The sequence below is a fragment of the Coregonus clupeaformis genome, unplaced genomic scaffold, assembly GCF_020615455.1.
Source record: "Coregonus clupeaformis isolate EN_2021a unplaced genomic scaffold, ASM2061545v1 scaf0071, whole genome shotgun sequence".
NCBI classification, from domain to species: domain Eukaryota; kingdom Metazoa; phylum Chordata; class Actinopteri; order Salmoniformes; family Salmonidae; genus Coregonus; species Coregonus clupeaformis.
Window position 1 is genome coordinate 715,074 of NW_025533526.1, and position 23,686 is coordinate 738,759.

The 23,686-nt window shown below is 42.1% G+C and overlaps 1 protein-coding gene across 4 annotated transcripts; it reads right to left on the minus strand.

Moving 5' to 3' along the window:
• Window positions 1-518: 518 nt before the first annotated feature.
• LOC121585461 (single-minded homolog 1-A-like) lies at window positions 519-22,834 on the minus strand. Of its 4 annotated transcripts, none has more exons than XM_041901807.2 (12): window positions 22,616-22,834; window positions 21,685-22,284; window positions 14,541-14,623; window positions 13,584-13,673; window positions 13,124-13,232; window positions 12,928-13,013; window positions 12,387-12,586; window positions 12,032-12,138; window positions 9,701-9,848; window positions 2,524-2,689; window positions 1,673-2,096; window positions 519-1,327 (listed from the first exon to the last, which is right to left on the minus strand). In XM_041901807.2, exons 2-12 carry the CDS (start codon window positions 21,857-21,859, stop codon window positions 567-569), a joined length of 2,349 nt encoding a protein of 782 aa, XP_041757741.2. In that variant the 5' UTR covers window positions 21,860-22,284; window positions 22,616-22,834; the 3' UTR covers window positions 519-566. The 4 variants fall into 4 exon arrangements, with proteins under 4 accessions (XP_041757741.2, XP_041757740.2, XP_041757739.2 ...); XM_041901806.2 differs by having other exon boundaries at window positions 12,023-12,138; XM_041901805.2 differs by having other exon boundaries at window positions 14,520-14,623.
• Between the last annotated feature and the right edge of the window lie 852 nt (window positions 22,835-23,686).

Consider the following 23,686-nt stretch of genomic DNA (forward strand, 5'->3'; position numbering starts at 1 on the left):
TGCTCTGGGCCTTTACCCATCCTGTATTAGCGGGCCGAGATAGCAGTCTGTAGCAGGGGCAAAAAACAAATCTATTTAACCAGGTCTAGTTGACTTTAACTCTTAAGTTCTTTTGTGATAAGGGGATTCTGACCACCAACATCACTAAAAAGCGCACTAACCTTGAGCCCTGCCCTGTTAACTCAAAACATATCCACAACCCTATCTTCAACCATAGGGATGAGGTTCCCACAGTGAAACTTAATTTCTGACAGTGCAAATGGAATAACGTAGCTCTGTAAAAACTAAAGAAAAAGGAAACCCAAGAAGTAGGATAGGGAAAAAAAGGGTTTTGCTGGATAAGATGCAGAAGAGGCCGTTGAGGCTGGGCTATAGCATGGAGATTCCATGGATCCACAGTTTCTTCTTCATGTGTTTTAGTGTACGTCCAAAATGTCACCCTATTCCCTATGTAGTGCATTACTTTTGACCAGAGCCCTATGCAGGCTCTGGTCAAAAGTAGCGTACTGTATAGGGAATAGGGTGACATTTTAGACATCCCTTTAGTGTTATTGGACGAGTGGGTGTTAGCTGCCGTTGGTGATGATGACGGAGGTCCCCTTGTGTCCCGGCCCCTGCTCTGCCTGCATGCGCAGGTGTGAAGTCACGTCGTAGTGGGTGGAGCCAGCGGAGGAACAGAAGTCCCTGAGGCTCTCTGTGTCATACAGGTGCTCCAGGGCGTAGCCCGTCAGGGAGTAGGTAGCAGCTTGCTTGTCCAGATAGGGCCTCCTCGTTTGGGTTTGGGGGTGGGAAGGGTAGAGGGCCGGGGCAGGGGTAGGGGAGGAGGCTGAGCAGGGGCCTGGACGGCCAAGCTGGTGATGCAGGGGCTGGGGGAGAGGGAAAGGGGACAGGTCTGTCTGTCCGGTCTGCTGGAGGTAGTTTTTGGGCTTGGGGGGGTGGTGGTCAGACCCTGGGCTGCTGAGCCTGGAGAGAGGGGCAGGGCTTGAGGCGGGGCTGATCACCTGACCCAGCTGACCCAGGCCACGGCACAACACGCTCTGTAGCACCCCCTGGGGGTAGTCGGTGGTGAAGCAGGGGCCGGGGCCCTTCGGGAGGCCGTTGGCAGGCCCTAGAGGAGTGTCAGGGCCTGGGTGGAGCTTGCTGCGGTGCTGCAGCCGATTCTCCTCCTCCTTGATCATCTGCTGCGTGGCTCGGATCAGGGTCTCGATCTTGCTCGGCTCCTGGGGGCTGGCCCGGAAGTAGTCTGCGCGGTAACGATCCCCTGAGTCGCTGGCGGAGCCCCCGTCTGGCGAGCTGACCACACTGTCCTGGTCCCATTGGCCACGGTCTGTAGAGGGAGGGACAGGACACTGATCTTAGAGCCAACAGGAAGCTATATCCAGGGCTAAGCAGAACTAGCAGCATGTTATCCTACAGGTTAAGTGTTAAAACTAACATGCATTTTTCTGCTGACCTCTTCCAGGTCACCATTGCAAAAGAGGTTTTTAACCACAAGGTTCTTTCCTGGTTAAATAAAGGTTAAATAAAGCAGAGGTGGGAGATCTGAAGTGTGAGCAGGCTTTTGTACCAACCCGAATGAAATCTGTGTGTCTTTGAGCCTGCAACAGTGGAGTTCACCCATCTCCAGCCTCCTACAGTAATACAAGCTAAAGGGCCAGGGATAGGGACTTACTATGCAGACTGTGGATGGAGGTGATGTGGGGCACGCTGCTCTCGTATCCCTCTCCATTCTCCAGGGACGAGGTCTTGGCCAGGGGCAGCACAGAGCGGGAAGCTCCCCACCATGCCTCTCTCCCACCCTGAGGAGCACCCAGGAAGTACCTCCCTGCCTCACAGCGGCCCCGCTCGCACGTCTGGTTGTGGCCTTGTGTGTGGAGGTGGGAGTGGCTGTCGCTGGGGGTGTGGTGGTGGTGCTCCTCAGTGATTGGGAGGCTGTAGCAGAGGGAACGTGGCTCGGAGAACTGCTTGTAGGCACAGGAGGCGCCAAGCCCCTCTCCCTGCTCCAGCAGCTGAGGGGAAGTGGAGTCTGTGAGGGGAGATCCTGCCCAAGGGCTATCCTGGTCCGACTCTGACCGCTCGGCCTGGAAACCAGTGTACTGCAGAGATAGCAAGAGAGCGAGAGAGAGCGGGAGAGAGAGCGAGAGAGAGTGAGAGCAAGAGAGAGAGAGCGAGAGCGAGAGAGAGAGAGAGCGAGAGAGCGCCAGAAGGAGAGCGAGAGAGAGAGAGAGAGAGAGAGAGCGAGAGAGAGAGGGAGCGCGAGAGAGGGAGAGCGAGAGAGAGAGGGAGCGCGAGAGAGGGAGAGCGAGGGAGAGAGGGAGAGAGGGAGAGAGAGAGACCAAGAGAGAGCGAGAGAGAGAGAGGAAAAAGATGAGTCATTACCCAGGTAATCAAGAAGTGATCAATCAGGTATAAGCCACCTCCCATCACTGACAGATCATGCAGTATCCTGGCTCAAATAGAAAAGAGTTGCCTCTGTGTAGGATGTGTACAGGACCAGCGCTGTATGTTCCTGTAGAGCCTCACCTGTGTGTAGGGGGACAGTCGAGCCTTGGCCTTGGCTCGGGACACTCTGTTCCTGGGTGCTCTGCGGTTCTCAGTGAGGCTGGGGGGAGTACTTCTGAAGGGGAAGGAGGGCTTGGTGTCTGTCACCTGGTCCAGAGACAGCTGGAGTCCTTTATACTCAGTATCCCTGCAGAAACATACACATACAGTATGTACTGTAGATCATGTAGTTCCACAGGTGTATTCCTGATTAAACTCTGTGTGTTAAGATTACATAAAGCCCCTCATTAAACAAGACAAGGCAGCTCCACTCTTAAGACTGTTTATTCAAGTGTGGGGTGTGTGTTTGTTTATCTGGGTATTTTATTTTTTTCACTCTAAGGATGCGAATACCCACTAACATCTGTTTGGTAATTAGAGCATGGTGTGTGTGTGAGTCTCTCTCTCTGTGTGTGTGTGTGTGTGAGAGAGAGAGAGAGAGAGAGAGAGAGAGAGAGGTAGAGAGGCTTTTGTGTGTGAGTGAGTGAGTGAGTGAGTGAGTGAGTGAGTGAGTGAGTGAGTGAGTGAGTGAGTGAGTGAGAGTGAGAGAGAGAGAGAGAGAGAGAGAGAGAGAGAGAGAGAGAGAGAGAGAGAGAGAGGCTTTTGGAAGGACTTGTTTCTCCATCAGGATTGTAACAAGGCCTTTAACAAACATACAACAGAGGGAAGGCTGTCCGTTCAAATACACATGCGATTAAGGGATATGTCTGGCTAAACCAAGCCCACAGGAACACCATGCCAGGAGACAGTACTTGGAAATGGGAATTGATTTCTCTGTAAAGCAGGGGTGGACTGGCCATCTGGCATTTCGGGCAAATGCCAGATGGGCTGGTCCATTTGTAACCGAGTGGGACTGTCCAACTGTATTTATTTTCGGAAAAAAATAAGCATTATCTGGCTAATAATGTGGCCTCAATGAAAGAAATGGGCCAGTGTAGGGGTCTCAAGGAAGAAAATGGGCCAGTTTGTTAGAAATGCCAGGGCCGATTTCAGGTCCCAGTCCTCCCCGTATGGATTCTATTCAATATGATGAATCAAGTTGGAGAAGATGGATGGAAAAACCTGGACAGGGTTTACTCTGGCCAAACACTGATCCATCCTTCACACACACACACACACACACAAATACACATACACAAACAGACACACACACCCCAAGCATGCCCACATGCTCGCACACAGACACACATATAGATACACGCACATACATACACACACACACACATGATCTTTGATTTCGAAAACACACACAATCACAATCAAGAGATACACGTTCCATACAAACACTATGAAAAACATACAGAATAGTATTCAGGTCACGCATTTCAGCACACAACACACCCACCAACTCCTTTATGTGATAAAGTGTTCTTGTCTCTCTGTAAACACAGAGTATTGCCTAAGAAAGGTCAGGGGTCACAGTGACAGGTCCTGGCCAATAGGAAGGGATGGAATGTGGAAGGGTTATCAGTACTAGCCAATAGGACGAGGCAGAGAGGTTATCAGTACTAGTACACACAGAGGCAGTTCAACCAGAGGTGAACTCCTGTGTGCCCTACTATCTGTGTGTTAATCAGTGTAGACTAGCACACCTCTACCAGCTACTGTGTAAATCACCCACCACTACCTCTGATAACAACAATGAGAAAGGGGCCATGATAGTTCTCTGATGAACTGACTAAATCCCATGCCATTCTCTCAGAAATTTAGGGGGAAATAATGAACTCATTATTATCATTATTATTTAGCCTCAGACATGACAGGACAGGAACACTCAGCGGATGACATTGTATTGTTCTTCCTCTCTCTGCTAATGAACTGAGTGACTATGAATTCACTGACTGACTGATGCTATTCTCACAGATACGTTGAGGCAAAACAACATGTTTGCATATTGTCTCATTACAGCTTAACGTCTCACACGATAAAACATCTCAACAAGATCACAAGACGGTTCTAATTGACTGTACAGTATGTGATTCAATAAAAATAAATGTTTTTAAAAAAAGATCTCATGGGGGGAACGCGAAATCTCCATTCACAAATTCTAAACTCTCTACTCTTTCACCAAGCTGGCAGCCATAAACGCTCATCATCTTTATGGCCTATCAATTAAAACCTCATAAACACCGTTATGGATTTGGGGAGGGGGTAGTCTGCGGCTGCAGCAGTGCGTGTCGAGCCGTTTCCATCTTCTCTCCTCTGTACGGAGCAGCCTCTTCTGCCTCCTCTGGTTAATGGAGTGTTTTATGGGCCTAATTCATTTACTGCAACACTTTTACATCTGCAGCAATACACATTACACACAGCAGCACACCAGGAAATACTAACACTGACAGAACCAATAGAGCTTGACTTAGACTATATCTATATCTGGACTGTTTGCAGTTCAGTTGATAAAGCAAGTGCATGCCGAGTGAAAAGAGGTTTGAATGTTATGATGACTTTTCCAGTGGAAAACTGGGTTGAAGCAAATATCAGTGCTCATGCATGACAGAGGCCCACACTAAGCTCAATACCACTGACTGAGAAAGAAAGTCCACCAGACCTGGGTTCAAACTGTATTGGTTTTCTTTCTAATACGTCAGCTTGACAGGATTGAGGTTTGCCTGGCGCAATAGAGACAATGGAATATTGCCAACAGTGAAAGCCCTTCTATCTGACACCTCAGGCCAGGTTGACTCAATCAAACACATTCAAAGTATTAGGAAGAAAAAAATTAGTTTTGAACCCATGCCTGACTGAGACAGTTGACACAGTCTGCAGACAGACAGATGGACATGTTGTTCATTCCACAGACACCATGCCAAGTGACTTTCCCTTCCTGGGTGAGGGTACCAAAGGTAACAGCCAAGTCCATAGACATGACCTCAACACACAGACACCCACACTACTCAACACAATAACTATCCTACACAGACACCCACACTACTCAACACAATAACTATGCTACACACAGACACCCACACTACTCAACACAATAACTATCCTACACAGACACCCACGCTGCTCAAAACAATAACTATTCTACACACAGACACCCACACTACTACACATCATAACTATTCTACACACAGACATCCACACTACTACACATCATAACTATTCTACAGCAGAAGAAAGTGACAGTAAACAACTTTCAGTTTTTCATGAAATGATTATTCTAAATTGAAAACAGTGATAGAACGCTGCAGCCTTCCTGTCAGCTGCTGTAACCTCTCACCCTAATAGAGAAAATAAACTAACAGAACATTTCATCCTAAAATCTACACAACACAAAGCACAGTTGACAGGCTTTGAACAGATGAAAAGACACCATTCCGCTACACTATAAATGACCTCACCAAAAAAATAGACTTTTCCTTAAGTCCTTTTTACAATCCTGTCAAAACGTACCTTCAACAAACACCTCATCCACTACACTTAAGTGATTTATGCAAATGAACCAAAAATGTGACATGTTTATTTTTAACCTAAGAATATATACAGTACCAGTCAAAAGATTGGACACACCTACTCATTCCAGGGTTTTTCTTTATTTGTGCTATTTTCTACATTGTAGAATAATAGTGAAGACATCAAAACTATGAAATAACACATATGGAATCATATAGTAACCAAAAAAGTGTTCAACAAATCAAAATATATTTTATATTTAAGATTCTTCAAAGTAGCCACCCTTTGCCTTGATGACAGCTTTTCACACTCTTGGCATTCTCTCAACCAGCTTCATGAGGTAGTCACCTGGAATGCATTTCAATGAACAGGTGTGCCTTGTTAATTTGTGGGATTTCTTTCCTTCTTAATGCATTTGAGCATTAGTCCATATTATGGCAAGAACAGCTCAAATAAGCAAAGAGAAACGACAGTCCATCATTACTTTAAAACATTTCAAGAACTTTGAAAGTTTCTTCAAGTGCAGTCGCAAAACCAGCAAGCTCTATGATGAAACTGGCTCATGAGGACCATCACAGGAAAGGAGTACCGCTGCTGCAGAGGATAAGTTCATTAGAATTACCAGCCTCAGAAATTGCAGCCCAAATAAATGCTTCACAGAGTTCAAGTAACAGCCACATCTCAACATCAACTGTTCAGAGGAGACTGTGTGAACCAGGCCTTCATGGTCGAATTGCTGCAATGAAACCACTACTAAAGGACACCAATAAGAAGAAGAGACGTGCTTGGGCCAAGAAACACGACCAATGGACATTAGAGCGGTGGAAATCTGTCCTTTGGTCTGATTAGTCCAAATTTGAGATTTCTGGTTCCAACCGCCGTGTCTTTGTGAGACACAGAGTAGGATAACGGATGATCTCCGCATGTGTGGTTCCCACCGTGAAGCATGGAGGAGGTGTGATGGTGTGGGGGTGCTTTGCTGGTGACACTGTCTGTGATTTATTTAGAATTCAAGGCACACTTAACCAGCATGGCTACCACAGCATTCTTCAGCGATACGCCATCCCATCTGGTTTGCACTTAGTGGGACTATCATTTGTTTTTCAACAGGACAATGACCCAACACACCTCCAGGCTGTGTAAGGGCTATTTGACCAAGAAGGAGAGTGATGGAGTGCTGCATCAGATGACCTGGCCTCCACAATCACCCGACCTCAACCCAATTGAGATGGTTTGGGATGAGTTGGACCGCAGAGTGAAGGAAAAGCAGCCAACAAGTGCTCAGCATGTGGGAACTTCTTCAAGACTGTTGGAAAAGCATTCCAGGTGAAGCTGGTTGAGAGAATGCCAAGAGTGTGCAAAGCTGTCATCAAGGCAAAGGGTGGCTACTTTGAAGAATCTCAAATATCAAATATATTTTGATTTGTTTAACACTTTTTTGGTTACTACATGATTCCATATGTGTTATTTCATAGTTTTGATGTCTTCACTATTATTCCACAATGTAGAAAATAGTTTTAAAAAATAAAGGTGTGTCCAAGCTTTTGACTGTTTTTTAAATATTTTTTATTAACCTCTCGTTAATTGCTTTGCAGTGATGGCTTGTGTAAACATCGGGTGCCAATACTCATTATTTTATCAGAGAGGGAAACGACAGCTAAGTAGCGCTACAAAGAAATGTGTGTGTGTGTGTGTGTGTGTGTGTGTGTGTGTGTGTGTGTGTGTGTGTGTGTGTGGTGCTGTGTACAAATCTGAACAGGCTCAGGCCTGGCCGGACACTCCCAGAGCCAGGAATCACATCAGACCAAACAAATCAAGGACAGTTGTGACTGCTGATCTCTCTCTGCGGTGCCATGCATCCCGCTAGGAGATATAATCATCCACTGAAGAAATACCAGACACTCTAGACCTACAGCACCATTCTTTCCACTGAAAGAGTCCACGCCTTTGATAAGGATGTACCACAGACTTATTGGTGATGTACAGACAAAGCAAAAGGGTAGGATATACAGTGGGGGAAAAAAGTATTTAGTCAGCCACCAATTGTGCAAGTTCTCCCACTTAAAAAGATGAGAGAGGCCTGTAATTTTCCTCATAGGTACACGTCAAATATGACAGACAAATCGAGATTTTTTTTCTCCAGAAAATCGCATTGTAGGATTTTTAATGAATTGATTTGCAAATTATGGTGGAAAATAAGTATTTGGTCACCTACAAACAAGCAAGATTTCTGGCTCTCACAGACCTGTAACTTCTTCTTTAAGAGGCTCCTCTGTCCTCCACTCGTTACCTGTATTAATGGCACCTGTTTGAACTTGTTATCAGTATAAAAGACACCTGTCCACAACCTCAAACAGTCACACTCCAAACTCCACTATGGCCAAGACCAAAGAGCTGTCAAAGGACACCAGAAACAAAATTGTAGACCTGCACCAGGCTGGGAAGACTGAATCTGCAATAGGTAAGCAGCTTGGTTTGAAGAAATCAACTGTGGGAGCAATTATTAGGAAATGGAAGACATACAAGACCACTGATAATCTCCCTCGATCTGGGGCTCCACTCAAGATCTCACCCCATGGGGTCAAAATGATCACAAGAACGGTGAGCAAAAATCCCAGAACCACACGGGGGGACCTAGTGAATGACCTGCAGAGAGCTAGGACCAAAGTAACAAAGCCTACCATCAGTAACACACTACGCCGCCAGGGACTCAAATCCTGCAGTGCCAGACGTGTCCCCCTGCTTAAGCTAGTACATGTCCAGGCCCGTCTGAAGCTTGCTAGAGTGCATTTGGATGATCCAGAAGAGGATTGGGAGAATGTCATATGGTCAGATGAAACCAAAATAGAACTTTTTGGTAAAAACTCAACTCGTCGTGTTTGGAGGACAAAGAATGCTGAGTTGCATCCAAAGAACATCATACCTACTGTGAAGCATGGGGGTGGAAACATCATGCTTTGGGGCTGTTTTTCTGCAAAGGGACCAGGATGACTGATCTGTGTAAAGGAAAGAATGAATGGGGCCATGTATCGTGAGATTTTGAGTGAAAACCTCCTTCCATCAGCAAGGGCATTGAAGATGAAACGTGGCTGGGTCTTTCAGCATGACAATGATCCCAAACACACCGCCCGGGCAACGAAGGAGTGGCTTTGTAAGAAGCATTTCAAGGTCCTGGAGTGGCCTAGCCAGTCTCCAGATCTCAACCCCATAGAAAATCTTTGGAGGGAGTTGAAAGTCTGTGTTGCCCAGTGACAGCCCCAAAACATCACTGCTCTAGAGGAGATCTGCATGGAGGAATGGGCCAAAATACCAGCAACAGTGGGTGAAAACCTTGTGAAGACTTACAGAAAACGTTTGACCTGTGTCATTGCCAACAAAGGGTATATAACAAAGTATTGAGAATTTTTTGTTATTGACCAAATACTTATTTTCCACCATAATTTGCAAATAAATTCATAAAAAATCATACAATGTGATTTTCTGGATTATTTTTTCTCATTTTGTCTGTCATAGTTGACGTGTACGGTGTACCTATGATGAAAATTACAGGCCTCTCTCATCTTTTTAAGTGGGAGAACTTGCACAATTGGTGGCTGACTAAATACTTTTTTCCCCCACTGTAGGCACAGTGGGACTAGCACACAGATTATGAGCCACTGATGTAGTGTTAGTCCTGTGTGTCATCCACCAAGGACCACATAAGAAATAAGGGTTGTACAATGCTTTCATGTGTTATCCTCTGGGGTTTTACAGAGGTACCTACGTGAGGACGTAGTTGACACTGACGATACAGTGGGGTCTGGAGGAACGGCTGTTGTGTACGATGGTGGCATAGCTCTGGACCCAGACCCAGCCACCCTGCTTAGCCAGGAACCTATAGTACTTAGTGGTCACTTGGCCTTTTACCAGCACTGGAGGGAGAGAGAGAGAGAGAGAGAGAGAGAGAGAGAGAGAGAGAGAGAGAGAGAGAGAGAGAGAGAGAGAGAGAGAGGAGAGAGGGAGAGAGGAGAGGGAGAGAGGGAGAGAGAGAGAGAGAGAGAGAGAGAGAGAGAGAGAGGGAGAGAGAGGGAGAGAGGGAGAGGGAGAGAGAGAGAGAGAGAGAGAGAGAGAGAGAGAGAGAGAGAGAGAGAGAGAGAGAGAGAGAGAGAGAGAGAGAGAGAGAGGAGAGAGAGGGAGAGAGGGAGAGAGAGAGAGAGAGAGAGAGAGAGAGAGAGAGAGAGAGAGAGAGAGAGAGAGAGAGAGAGAGAGAGAGAGAGAGAGGGAGGGAGAGAGTTAGAGGGAAACTGAAATTCTTGTGCATATCATTGTTCCAAATATAATTAATCATTAATTAGTGGTCATGTATAACATAATTGGATGATATGATTGTAGTGCAACATGGATGTCGTTCTAAGTAGAACAGGTTATTGCAATTACTCTGACATACACAAAATATATTAGAACTGATAAGACATAATTAAAAAATATCAAAAAAAATTGGTCAGATAATAATTTAGCCATAATTTAACCATAATATCAATCAGATGGTTCAATAAAAAAATGCTGTAAAGCAATTATTAAAGTACAATTACAGTGCATTCGGAAAGTATTCAGACCCATTGACTTTTTCCACATTTTGTTATGTTACAGCCTTATTCTAAAATGGATTAAATAAAATAAAAATCCTCAGAAACCTACACACAATACCCCATAATGACAAAGCGAAAACAGGTTTAGAATTTTTTTGAATATAAGGTCCCACAGTTGACAGTGCATGTCAGAGCAAAAACCAAGCCATGAGGTTCAAAGAATTGTCCGTAGAGGTCCAAGACAGGATTGTGTCGAGGCACAGATCTGGGAAAGGGTACCAAAACATTTCTGCAGCATTGAAGGTCCCCAAGAACACAGTGGCCTCGCTCATTCTTAAATGGAAGAAGTTTGGAACCACCAAGACTCGTTCTAGAGCTGGCCGCCTGGCCAAACTGAGCAATCGGGGGAGAAGGGCCTTGGTCAGGGAGGTGACCAAGAACCCGATGGTCACTCTGAGAGAGCTCCAGAGTTCCTCTGTGGAGAAGGGAGATCCTTCCAGAAGGACAACCATCTCTGCAGCACTCCACCAATCAGGCCTTTATTGTAGAGTGGCCATAGGGAAGCCACTCCTCAGTAAAAGGCACATGACAGCCCACTTGGAGTTTCCCAAAAGGCACCTAAAGACCCTCAGACCATGAGAAACAAGATTCTCTAGTCTGATGAAACCAAGATTGAACTCTTTGGCCTGAAGGCCAAGCGTCACTTCTGGAGGAAACATGGCACCATCCCTAAGGTGAAGCATGGTGGTGGCAGCATCATGCTGTGGGGATGTTTTTCAGCGGCAGGGTCTGGGAGACTAGTCAGGATCTGCTCCAGAGCGCACAGGACCTCAGACTGGGGTGAAGGTTTACCTTCCAACAGGACAATGACCCTAAGCACTCAGCCAAGTCTATGCAGGAGTGGCTTTGTGACAAGTCTCTGAATGTCCTTGAGTGGCCCAGGTAGAGCCCAGACTTGAACCCGATCGAACATCTCTGGAGAGACCTGAAAATGACTGTGCAGCGACGCTCCCCATCCAACCTGACATCGCTTGAGAGGATCTACAGAGAAGAATGGGAGAAACTCCCCAAATACAGGTGTGCCAAGCTTGTAACGTCATACCCAACAAGACTCAAGGCTGCAATCACTGCCAAAGGTGTTTCAACAAAGTACTGAGTAAAGGGTCTGAATACTGTGATATTTCAGTTTTTTATTTTTAATACATTTGCAAAAATGTCTAAAAACCTGTTTTTGCTTTGTCATTATGTGGTATTGTGTGTAGTTAGATGAGGGGGAAAAAACAATTTAATCAATTTTAGAATAAGGCTGTAACGTAACAAAATGTGGAAAAAGTCAAGGGGTCTGAATACTTTCCGAATGCACTGTAAGTGCATTAGATATCTGTGTAAAATTCAGTACAGACAGTGGTGTTAGTTATGACTTTTGTTAATATTACCATTGCCACTACACTGTTAATATATCACAGATAGAACATTCTAGTGCTTGTAGATAGTAACTGTAGGAGAGCAAAACAAACCTAACTCACACAAGTGGTGTGCACATCTGAGGTGGAAGGAGTCACAGCTATGGACATGGTGATAGAGGGTCTTCTCTATAAGATCCTGGGGCTCATAGCCTGTCAGCTCAGCTACCCTGGGACATACACAATATTAAATACACACACTCAGAATTACAGATACATATGCATACAGAATGTACCCTATTTTTCGCATCTTCCAAATTATTTCAGATGTGTATGACTACTCAAGCATCTGTGTAGTGTTTATGAAGACATTATGAATGCTCTACAAAGCCTTTATAAGTTGTTTCAAGTGGAACCTTAAGGATTTGGGACCACTAAGCATCTCCAGTGTGAGAGTGGCGTTTAATACTGTATTTACCTGGAGTCGAGGAAGATGAGCTTCATATCCAGGCTGGCTCTGAACATGAACATGTTGCTGTGTAGTTTGATTTCAGTGACAGAGCTAGGGGGTAGAGAGTGGCCCACCGCCACCAAGCCCACGTTCTGGTAGCAGCCATCAAATGGAGACATGTCCAGGCTGTACTGACGGATCTTTAGGTACCCGCTGCAGTGGATCACCTGACAGAATTGTTCACACAAATATGTATGTAAGCCTACAATATATAAGAATACACATATGGAAATATGCATTCAACCAGTTTAGAGGTACTGCAAGAGATTTGTATTATTATGGACTGCATGGGAATGGAGAGTTTCTAGCAGGGCTAAAACTACAGTTTGATGGATTTTTCAGAAACCAACAGCTGTTTGGCAGAAAAGTTGAAAATCTAGGTTTCAATTATAACGACCATGTTTCCAACTATCAACAATTCAGTCACACTATCAATACAAACTGGAATGACTGACTATATAATCTAACAACTTCGACATAGAGAAACATAGCAGCAACACAGACATACCTTGTATCCACCACATGTCAGACCAGCATTTCTTTTCGCGAGGACGCATTTCATTCTCAAGAAGAACGAACGTTCCATTTCATATTCTTCAAAGACAGACAGAGAAAACGCAATCAAAGACGATCATATAATGTAAATACCATGACACATGATTCAGTGCTCAGTCAGGCGCCATAGCATACACAGGCTACCATACCTTGGACAAAGTGCGAGTGGCATGGCTGGTGAGCTGTTAGCACGGCGGTCATTTCGTCGTGGTCAGCGGGGTGGATGTACTCGTAAATACTATTTCCCGTCAGCTCTACCTGTTAAAATACACGTTTAGTCATGTGTATTTGTATTTATTACGGATCCCCATTAGCTGCTGCTAATCCAAACATATTAAAGCACTTGCATTACATATAAAACAAAATATAAAACAGTACATCATATGACATTATTACACAACTACCTATCTACAATACAAAATGTTTAATACCACCATACAACAATATCACAATGTGTGCGTATGCATGTGTCATTGCTTTCAAGGAACGTGAAACATAGGACCATAGACTATGTCTACTGTAGCACAAAGCACAAGGATCGATTTAAATCGAATGCAAAATAAAGGAATCAATTTAATCGAAATAAAGACGCATTGTGTAGCAGCCTACCTGTGATAGGCCCAAATGGACCGATGCTGTTTCAGATATGTACATTATTTTCCCGTCCGGAGCAACCACAAAAATGAACCCGTCCAACGTCTGAAAAATACATGTAACTTATATATTAATTAGGTCCTATGTAGACAAAATGTGCGTAGACCTTGGTCTAGCTAGGCCTACATATTCATGCTACTATACAGGTTATTAGATCATTTAATCTATCATATTAATATTCAATCAATCTGTTGTCAATACAAAATAAGGAAAACTCATCAAATTAATATCGGAGACGCGTCCATGACAGCATCGTAGCATAGTGGTGTGTATTCTATTTTATCGGTTGACTGTATCAAAAAGGTTGCTACCAATTAGTATAATAATAACAACAACAATACAATTGACTTCAATGTATCCCAAATTAATTAGCTTGAAATTATCAATTATCTTGAAATTATCAATAGAAACACACTAATAATAATAATAATACCTGCATACTTATTAATATCATTATCATCATTATTATAGTCTAGCACTTCCACTATACTATAACATGGTACTTTTGCTGTGTTGCATTTAGTGTTGTTACGATCATGTAGGAACCCCTGTTAACTAGAGACTCATGCAGGAGAGAAGAGAGGCGCAGCGCGTGACTATGAATGCGTTGAAGTTATTTCCAGATTTATATCCACAAGAATGAGAGCAGCAGGAGGGCGGCGGCGGGAGGACGAAAATCACTCTCCCTTTAAAATATGGATAACGGGGTGACAACTGCTGCTGTCACGTGGGATAATAATAATAATAATAATAATAATAATAATAATAATAATAATAAGTCATGTGTACAGAATTTACAATAATAAAAACACGTTTACCATTCGATTTTTTTTACATTTCAATTATATTCCAAAGATAAAAACGGCGTTCATAATTCAAAAAAGTCTGCACCTGTAGGATATGTGATCCCACCTGTAAAAGATGTGATCCCATCTCTCTCCCGACATTATCCAGAGATCTGGTCCGACTCACGTGGCCCCAGGACTCTCCCAGACCTGCAACACACATGGGAAAATAAGTGAATATCCATGTGTATTTTAATGTATATAAGTTACAATAAAATCGACATAATAATAATAATACTCATCATCATCATCATCATAACCATACATCAAAATAATCATCTTACATAGGCCTAATATTCTTATTGCGTGGATGCCTTTGAGATGAATTATATATTTTTCGACGTTAATGTGTAAGTGTAATAATATGTCAATCAGCGTTAAAATCAATGATAGCCCTATCATAATAATATTCACACTTGAAATAAATATAGTGTTTAGGCCTATATAAAAACATAATATTATTCGTTCAGTTGAGTACACCTGATTTCACAGCGAACAAAAATATTTTCGCAATGAATGGACTGTAAACAGATTGGCAAGACATTGGACATGTAAATCTCCTCCACCGCACACCAGAAGCAACCAACAAAACTCGATAAAGCAAATAAGAGTTGCTGTCCCTGGGAATCCACCGCGCAATCCCGATTGAAATGTAAATTCCGCCCGAAAACAAACACGCGCCATGCAAAGATCACGACAAAAAAACATTTCGCATTTTAATATTAACCAAAAATACGCTTCACGTTTACACAACTGAAACAACCTAATTACTCCTTAACCACAACTCAAAAACGCAACCTCTTCACTACAGGAGCTGGACCATGCAGCATCATATGGAAAATCATATATTATGCAGTAGATAATGATTTAATCTAAATCTCCTAATCTTTAGCATTTCATATCATTCTAATAAATGAATGACCATCACCGATAGGCCTAGGCCTACTGGTGATAACGTAAAATGTGGAAGCTTGCTGGGGGGAAAAAAACTTTCATCATGCTAGGGCAGTTTTTTGTGTGTCAATACGTTAGGTTTTAAGCTAATTACAATTAAGCAGGGCCATAGGTGGGTTTCCACTAGGTACCAAAGCCCAAAAACTGGCTATATCGTAAAAATTTATTTAAAAAAATAAATTAGCTTTTTTGGTCTTAATTTAAGGTTAGGCATAAGGTTAGCATTGTGGTTAGGTTTAAAATCACATTTTTAAAGAAAATAAATTGTACAAATAGGCTGTGGTAACTAGTGATGACCCCATAGGTGGGACTGTCTGTTCCTCTGAGCGCCGTGGTAATCTGTGTGGGAGCTCGAGCTGGGGCCTTTAGGTTCTCGCACTTGACCTACCGCAGGGAATTAAGCTCTCTTCGACATCAACGCGCGCTTAAGATAATCACTAAATTGGGCATTACATTCAGCAATAGGATCTAAAGATACTCCCGCGACATGAAGTGGTCCAAACTAAACAAAAGTAGGCCTACATTTCAAACAAAAGAGGTGTTAGTGAAAACTCAAAGATTAGTCTGGAGAGCCCTGTCCTGAAAGTGTGTTCAATTGCTCGCATGCCGGGTTAGAAAATTGTATTCGTCTCCTATAAAATTGCAGTTGGAAAAGCTCCCAGTTTCTCTGAGCTCAACTTGTTATTTTGCTCACGTGCGCGTCCACAACAGATTTAGATTATTATTTACGTGGGCCTAAGCTCTTAGAAGAAGCATAACATGGTTTGTAGGCCTACACACAAATATATCGTGTCCCATTAATTGTGCAGATTTCAACAAGGTAAAGGAATATAAAAAGCTTAAAAAGCCTTCCAAGAAATGGGCTAGGCCTAATTATGATTTTAATATTGCCTTTTTGTGTCAGCAACGCCTGACAAGCCTGTCACATGGCTTGCTGTTATGGTTATTTATTGTCAAACCATTGTGTTGAACCAAATAAAATGTGAGGTGGCCCAAATACGCATTTTATGTCTGTTTGTGTTTCCGACAGCCGCGGAAGACTGCAAAACAAACCCTTCAACACGTCTCTCCCGCTCTCTCTCTGATATGACTTGTAATTCAACTCCGTGGGACAACATGGGGTGAAGCAAAGGTTATTGACCGCTCGCTGTCAATAACGGCCATAAAACACTCTCACCTCCATACATTTTCATATAAACTTTTACTGGCGAATACTCGGAACATTTTCTTTGCAATAAACGCTGTCACTTTCCCGGGCCTGATTCGACATTTTGTTTTGTGTTCCAATCCGATTTGCTTTGCCCTCCTCGCCCCAGTGTGTGTGTGTTTGAACAGAACTTTAAAACAGCAGAGGCTATTTAATGAGGAAAGCACATGGCTCGCAATACGGATCGTAAAACGCATCAGTGACAAGACCCTCCTAAACTGAGTATACAGAAGACTCCCCCATACAGCCACTATCCCCTCCTCCCTGTGAGACTGTAGCTTCAATTATTCATCAGTTTATTTTACCATATGCTAGCGTTCGGAAACGTCCGTGTACTTTGTTTCCTTATCAAGTGTGGAAACGGTGAGTTGTAGCCTAATAAAAACGAATTACGGCTAGGCGTGTCATAATTTCCCCATCATTCCATTCACCCAGACAAACGGTGACTGAAATGAGCTTCTGGTGAGAATAGGCTACTAACAGTAGAGAGACTATTTCTGGTTTACATTTTTTCTACTCTCCTCTTTTATCAATATTAAAGAATAGGCAGGCCTATCTATAACGAGCTTTAGTTGATAGCCTATAGCCTACACTATAACGGAGAACTGACATTTTTGGTATTATCGACAGTAAAAATAATAATTTCAAAACGTATCTTTGGAGCGCCAAAAACCTTTTGACCACAAGTGGGTGCATGGTAGGCCTATTGTTGTTTCTGGCTCATTAACACATTTTGAGGCGTGCCTTGTAAGAGGCTATATTTGTTGCAGCCGTGAGTAAGAATGCTGTAGCAATTTAACTTATATGTGGTTATCATGGCTCATCAATTTAAAAAATATAGGGGACAGATTGGAGTGGCCAGATTTTGGGGATTTTCACTAGATGTAATCGAAAGTAGGGTCCTTTGGAGAAAGTATTGTTGACATATATTTTACATTTGTATCTTAAAGCATGATTAAGAAATAATTAATTGAATTTGGAATATTTATGACATTTTAGCCTTACCCAGTCCTTTAAGACTCCATAATGTTTCATCTGTAGGTGCTACAAAGCAAAGATTGGTATCATATTAAGCTTTACATCTTGCTCTGTGATATTAGCAGTATTTGTAATAAAACATAACTTACATAAATGTATTTATATTGAAAATTATAAACATGCACATTGAAAATATAGGCTATCATTTTGGATTTGGCTAATTTCTCTATATATTGCTGAACATAATATAGTCTACAGGCGATCAAAGTTCCAGAGTGGGATCTCTGCTACTTTTAGAGTAATTATCCAATTTGTAAGCATTACCAAAAGAGTGAATGTGAAATTGGATTCAAAATGGTAGCCCTCTGCTGATGATTTGCAGGAAGTGCAATGATGCAAGTAAAAGGAGGGCTGTGATTGGATACATTGCCTACTATGTCAAATTCTCTGTATAAAATGGGCCATAACTTTAAAACTAGCAGAGATCCCACTCTGGAACGTTGATATGCCTGTAGAGTAGGTAGACCTATATTATAATATTTATATTATATTATTATTATATATTTTTATTATGTTAAAACATTGGCCTCTATTGAAAAAATCGCCAAATCACTTTTTTCAATAGTCATAAATTCATGTAAGAAAATTGTTATTGAAATCAATATACTACTAATATCACAGAGCAAGTGGTAAAGCTTCATTTGACACCAATTTGTGCTTTGTAGCACCTACAGATGAAACATTATAGAGTCTTAAAGGAGGCCTGGGTAAGGCGAAAACATAACAAATATTCGAAATTCAAGTCTTTATTTCTCGATTATGCATTAAGATACAAATGTCAAATGTATGTAAACAATTCTTCCACCAAAGGACCCTTCTATGGATTACATTTCGTGAAAATCACCAATATAAATTTGTGAAGAATCACCCAATATGAAGTACAGTGAGGGAAAAAAGTATTTGATCCCCTGCTGATTTTGTACGTTTGCCCACTGACAAAGAAATGATCAGTCTATAATTTTAATGGTAGGTTTATTTGAACAGTGAGAGACAGAATAACAACAACAAAATCCAGAAAAACACATGTCAAAAATGTTATAAATTGATTTGCATTTTAATGAGGGAAAAAGTATTTGACCCCCTCGCAATCAGAAAAATGTCTGGCTCCCAGGTGTCTTTTATACAGGTAACGAGCTGAGATTAGGAGCACACGCTTAAAGGGAGTGCTCCTAATCTCAGCTTGTTACCTGTATAAAAAGACACCTGTCCACAGAAGACACCTGTCCATCAGATTCCAAACTCTCCACCATGGCCAAGACCAAAGAGCTCTCCAAGGATGTCAGGGACAAGATTGTAGACCTACACAAGGCTGGAATGGGCTACAAGACCATCGCCAAGCAGCTTGGTGAGAAGGTGACAACAGTTGGTGCGATTATTCGCAAATGGAAGAAACACAAAAGACCTGTCAATCTCCCTCCATGCAAGATCTCACCTCGTGGAGTTGCAATGATCATGAGAACGGTGAGGAATCAGCCCAGAACTACATGGGAGGATCTTGTCAATGATCTCAAGGCAGCTGGGACCATAGTCACCAAGAAAACAATTGGTAACACATTACACCGTGAAGGACTGAAATCCTGCAGCGCCCGCAAGGTCCCCCTGCTCAAGAAAGCACATATACAGGGCCGTCTGAAGTTTGCCAATGAACATCTGAATGATTCAGAGGAGAACTGGGTGAAAGTGTTGTGGTCAGATGAGACCAAAATGGAGCTCTTTGGCATCAACTCAACTTGCCAATGACCCCAAGAACACCATTCCCACCGTCAAACATGGAGGGGGAAACATTATGCTTTGGGGGTGTTTTTCTACTAAGGGGACAGGACAACATCACCACATCAAAGGGACGATGGACGGGGCCATGTACCGTAAAATCTTGGGTGAGAACCTCCTTCCCTCAGCCAGGGCATTGAAAATGGGTCGTGAATGGGTATTCCAGCATGACAATGACCCAAAACACACGGCCAAGGCAACAAAGGAGTGGCTCAAGAAGAAGCACATTATGGTCCTGGAGTGGGCTAGCCAGTCTCCAGACCTTAATTCCATAGAAAATCTGTGGAGGGAGCTGAAGGTTCGAGTTGCCAAACGTCAGCCTCAAAACCTTAATGACTTGGAGAAGATCTGCAAAGAGGAGTGGGACAAAATCCCTCCTGAGATGTGTGCAAACCTGGTGGCCAACTACAAGAAATGTCTGACCTCTGTGATTGCCAACAAGGGTTTTGCCACCAAGTACTAAGTCATGTTTTGCAGAGGGGTCAAATACTTATTTCCCTCATTAAAATGCAAATCAATTTATAACATTTTTTACATGCGTTTTTCTGGATTTTGTTGTTGTTATTCTGTCTCTCACTGTTCAAATAAACCTACCATTAAAATTATAGACTGATCATTTCTTTGTCAGTGTGCAAAAGTACAAAATCAGCAGGGGATAAAATACTTTTTTCCCTCACTGTAGGTGTATAGTGTTGGCCAGATATGTGGCACTTGAACAACTCAGTAAAACACTGCTGAAGATAAAATAAACTACAGACGAGATATGACACTTGTCACAACAACGTCATAACAACCAAACACTTGTGCTTATGGAATTTGTAAATTAGACTTTAGATGAAATATGTTCAGTAGGCCTATTACGTGCAGTGTTCCACTTCTTATACTGACTGCATGAACATTATTGATAGGCTAATATCTACGGGTACGCCCAAGTCGTCTGTTTATGCGATGAATCATTGATCACCTGCAACGTCATACATAGGTTAGGCCTACAGGCCTAAAAACAACATTCGACACATAGGGGGAATCGATCCTAAGCAAATTCCACAATGCATATACTCTCGTGCTTTTTTTTGTGTGTGATTCTTTACAGCCTGAGCTTGAGAAGTAGCTTCTCCTCTTTGCCTCAGTATTACAAGGGCCCCCATATGTTCGCACGGACGAAGGTAATTGGCGCGACTCTGTCGCGGTCACGCAGAACAGGGGCCCATTGAGACCGCGGGGAGAAGGTGGCAAATGACGGCAAATCGTCTTCCAGGAGCATCATGCTCGCCTGACTCTGAAAGGGGACTACACGTGTATAAATGTAAAAAGACACACACAGTGTATTCTTCACAGACAAAGAGGTGTGCACAATGGTCACTTATATATTTACGCACCTACTTATTTCACCGGCCATCGTGTGCATAAAGTTGCCATCTTTAGGCTACTTGGAAAAACATTATGGTAGATTCTGATAGAATAAATTCCAATTAAAAACAACATTTTCTAGTCCTAGTTAATAATATTGCCACAATTTCATGGACATAATTTAAGAGCCTCAATGCGAAAAGGCCTAAAAAAGTTATCTTGAGTCCATATGGCATTTTTACTACATCTCTGACTGACGATATTTGAATATATTTAACCAACTAAAATGCAGAACTATTCCATATATCAGTATGGGAAACAACATAGATAAATAATAGTATTCCCTTCACATGCAACAGTGCCGAGATTATTGAATGGAATTGAATTGGACCTAACGAGTTATGTTATGCAACATATAGCTTAAATTAGATGCATGTAGACCTACATCTCTCCCATAACGTAAACACAATAATGACTGTAGTCTAATTGATTCCCCAATGATTCGTGTAAATAAGGAGAAGTGGCAGCACAGGTGTTTAGCAGAATGAGAGCGGAACTAAAACGTTAATAACATGGCATGATTCATCATTATAATACATTATTATAATATAACACATTACACATGTATATCAATGAAATGATGAAGCATGAAAGTTATTTGATAATATGTGGCAACATTTGGAATTATGATTTGAATTATTAGTCTTTCAGAAGAACATGAATATCTAGCATCAAAATAAAAACACTAAGCATAACTTGTAACACAATTACAATATTAAACACACCAATAACACTTATGATAACATCAATATAAACGTTGGTTGTTATAATAGCTTAATAATAATAATAATAATAAAACATAACTTTTTATATAATAATATAATAATCTTACCTTCAGGAAAAACTATTCTCATTTTCAAGTAACTTGTTGTGAGTCGAATAATTGACGCTTTATCAAGCTGAGACGTGATGGCAGAAGGCAAAGGCAATAGTTTGGCCAGCTCATAGAATTCACTATTTTCCTTTTCCCGTCGAGTCCGGGCAGCATTTTTCGATTTTTCTTTCATTTTCAAATAATTATATTATATCGAACTTGGTGTGAATTCACCCAACAATAAAAGTCAGTCAATATACAGATCTCAATTCTAGATCATTTTACTACTTTGCCACCCATGCATTGTGTTTTACGCGCTGGCTCTTCAAATGCACGAACTGTATTTCTCGGACGCCGATACCTTGAGTGGTGCGTCCAGATAACGCGGTAGCTGCTCGGTTCTCCTTCCAGACTAAATCCAGAAATAAAAGATGAACATTCCCATGTTACTTCCAGGATATATTAGGCTGGCGACGAAGGATCTGAGTATCCTGTATATTATTATTATGAGGAGTGATCAGCCATAGCTCCAGATTCACTGTACATGACATCCATTTGGGCCCAACATCTCTGTGAGGAGTTCAGGTCCTTCACACCGTTGCCGAAGACATCATGTCCCTTTGAAAAAACAAACAATATGCGCGTATACATTAACACTTTGAACCTAATATTGTTCAAGTAGAAATAGGCCTACTGATGTAAAATTGTATTTTGCACACGTTCAATTGCACCAGATAGGCCTATGTAAAATGTGAACATCACACTTGTGGTGACCATTGATTGCAATGCGCATTACGCACCAATTAGGTTGGCTTACTAAACTTTAGTAATTAGACTAGAGACAGAGGGCCAATACCCACAATCTCATTTTAGTAGTCTATAACTATTGAATCTTCGTTTCAAGGCAGTGTCAAATACAGTATGGAAACATGCTAGATTATCAACCTACCTCGGAGCGCGGATACAACCAACCCCAACTTTATTTTTTCCAGAAGTCTGCAGCAATGTTACCTCTTCTCACTTCTAATGTTCTCATGTCCTAGTTTCAACCGAACACCCTCAGCAGAACTGAATCTACGACAGCAGAGACACACTAGACTTCCCTCACCTCTGCTACCTCTGCTTTAGGGATGGGAGTGTATCAAAAATAGTTTACAAACCCTCCTGTTTTTAACTCGATCTCCCGATTTCTCCTGTAGAATCTGAGAACGCCCCACCTCCGTGTTTCTACCAGCCAGCCTGTCCCTCATTGGGCAGTAAGTAGTCTGGTTCATTTCCCTATTGGGCATTATTATTATAAACGTGTCGGTGCTTGATGTGAATCCGGGATTTGCTCGTATAGATTCTCACCTCTAGCCTGGTTTAAATCATCCTGGGGACATTATAGAGGGCCATACGGCTAATGTTATTCGTTTATTAAGTAGGCTTATACGTTGATAGATACAATTTTTTATAGCGATACTTTGTTTTAGAGACTTGTTTTAATGCTGGGCGAACCAAGTTTAGCCTATAGGGCTAGTCGTTTAACGTTATCGTCTGATTCTCCAGATTAAAAATAAAGCTTTCATATTTGATAAGCCTAATAAGGAAATTTAGGCTACGTTTAGGGCTATGGAGGAATACAATAGTAATAACCGTGTTGTTTATAATTTTTGACTATGGTAAAATGTCAACATGTCAAGTGCTTAAAAAATAGTAGGTATGCAAAATGTTTTTCAAATGTATTAACTCGGGGATAGCAGGTTAGATGACCATAACATAACCTGAGGTATGTTGATAGACCAGTGCCAGAATGCATTTAGTACGCGGATTTTATTCAATTGCCTGATGCAGTTGACACAAACTGCCAAACGAGTTGGCAGATATGGGAAAGCTATAGAGGTCTAGGGCTATAGGCTACATTTTACGCAATACAGATGAATAACGTACGTTAGTGACATTTAATTAAATTGCAAATGTTGCAATATTGAAGTGAATCTTTATCGAAAATACGAGGAATATATGAAAAGATAGGCCTATG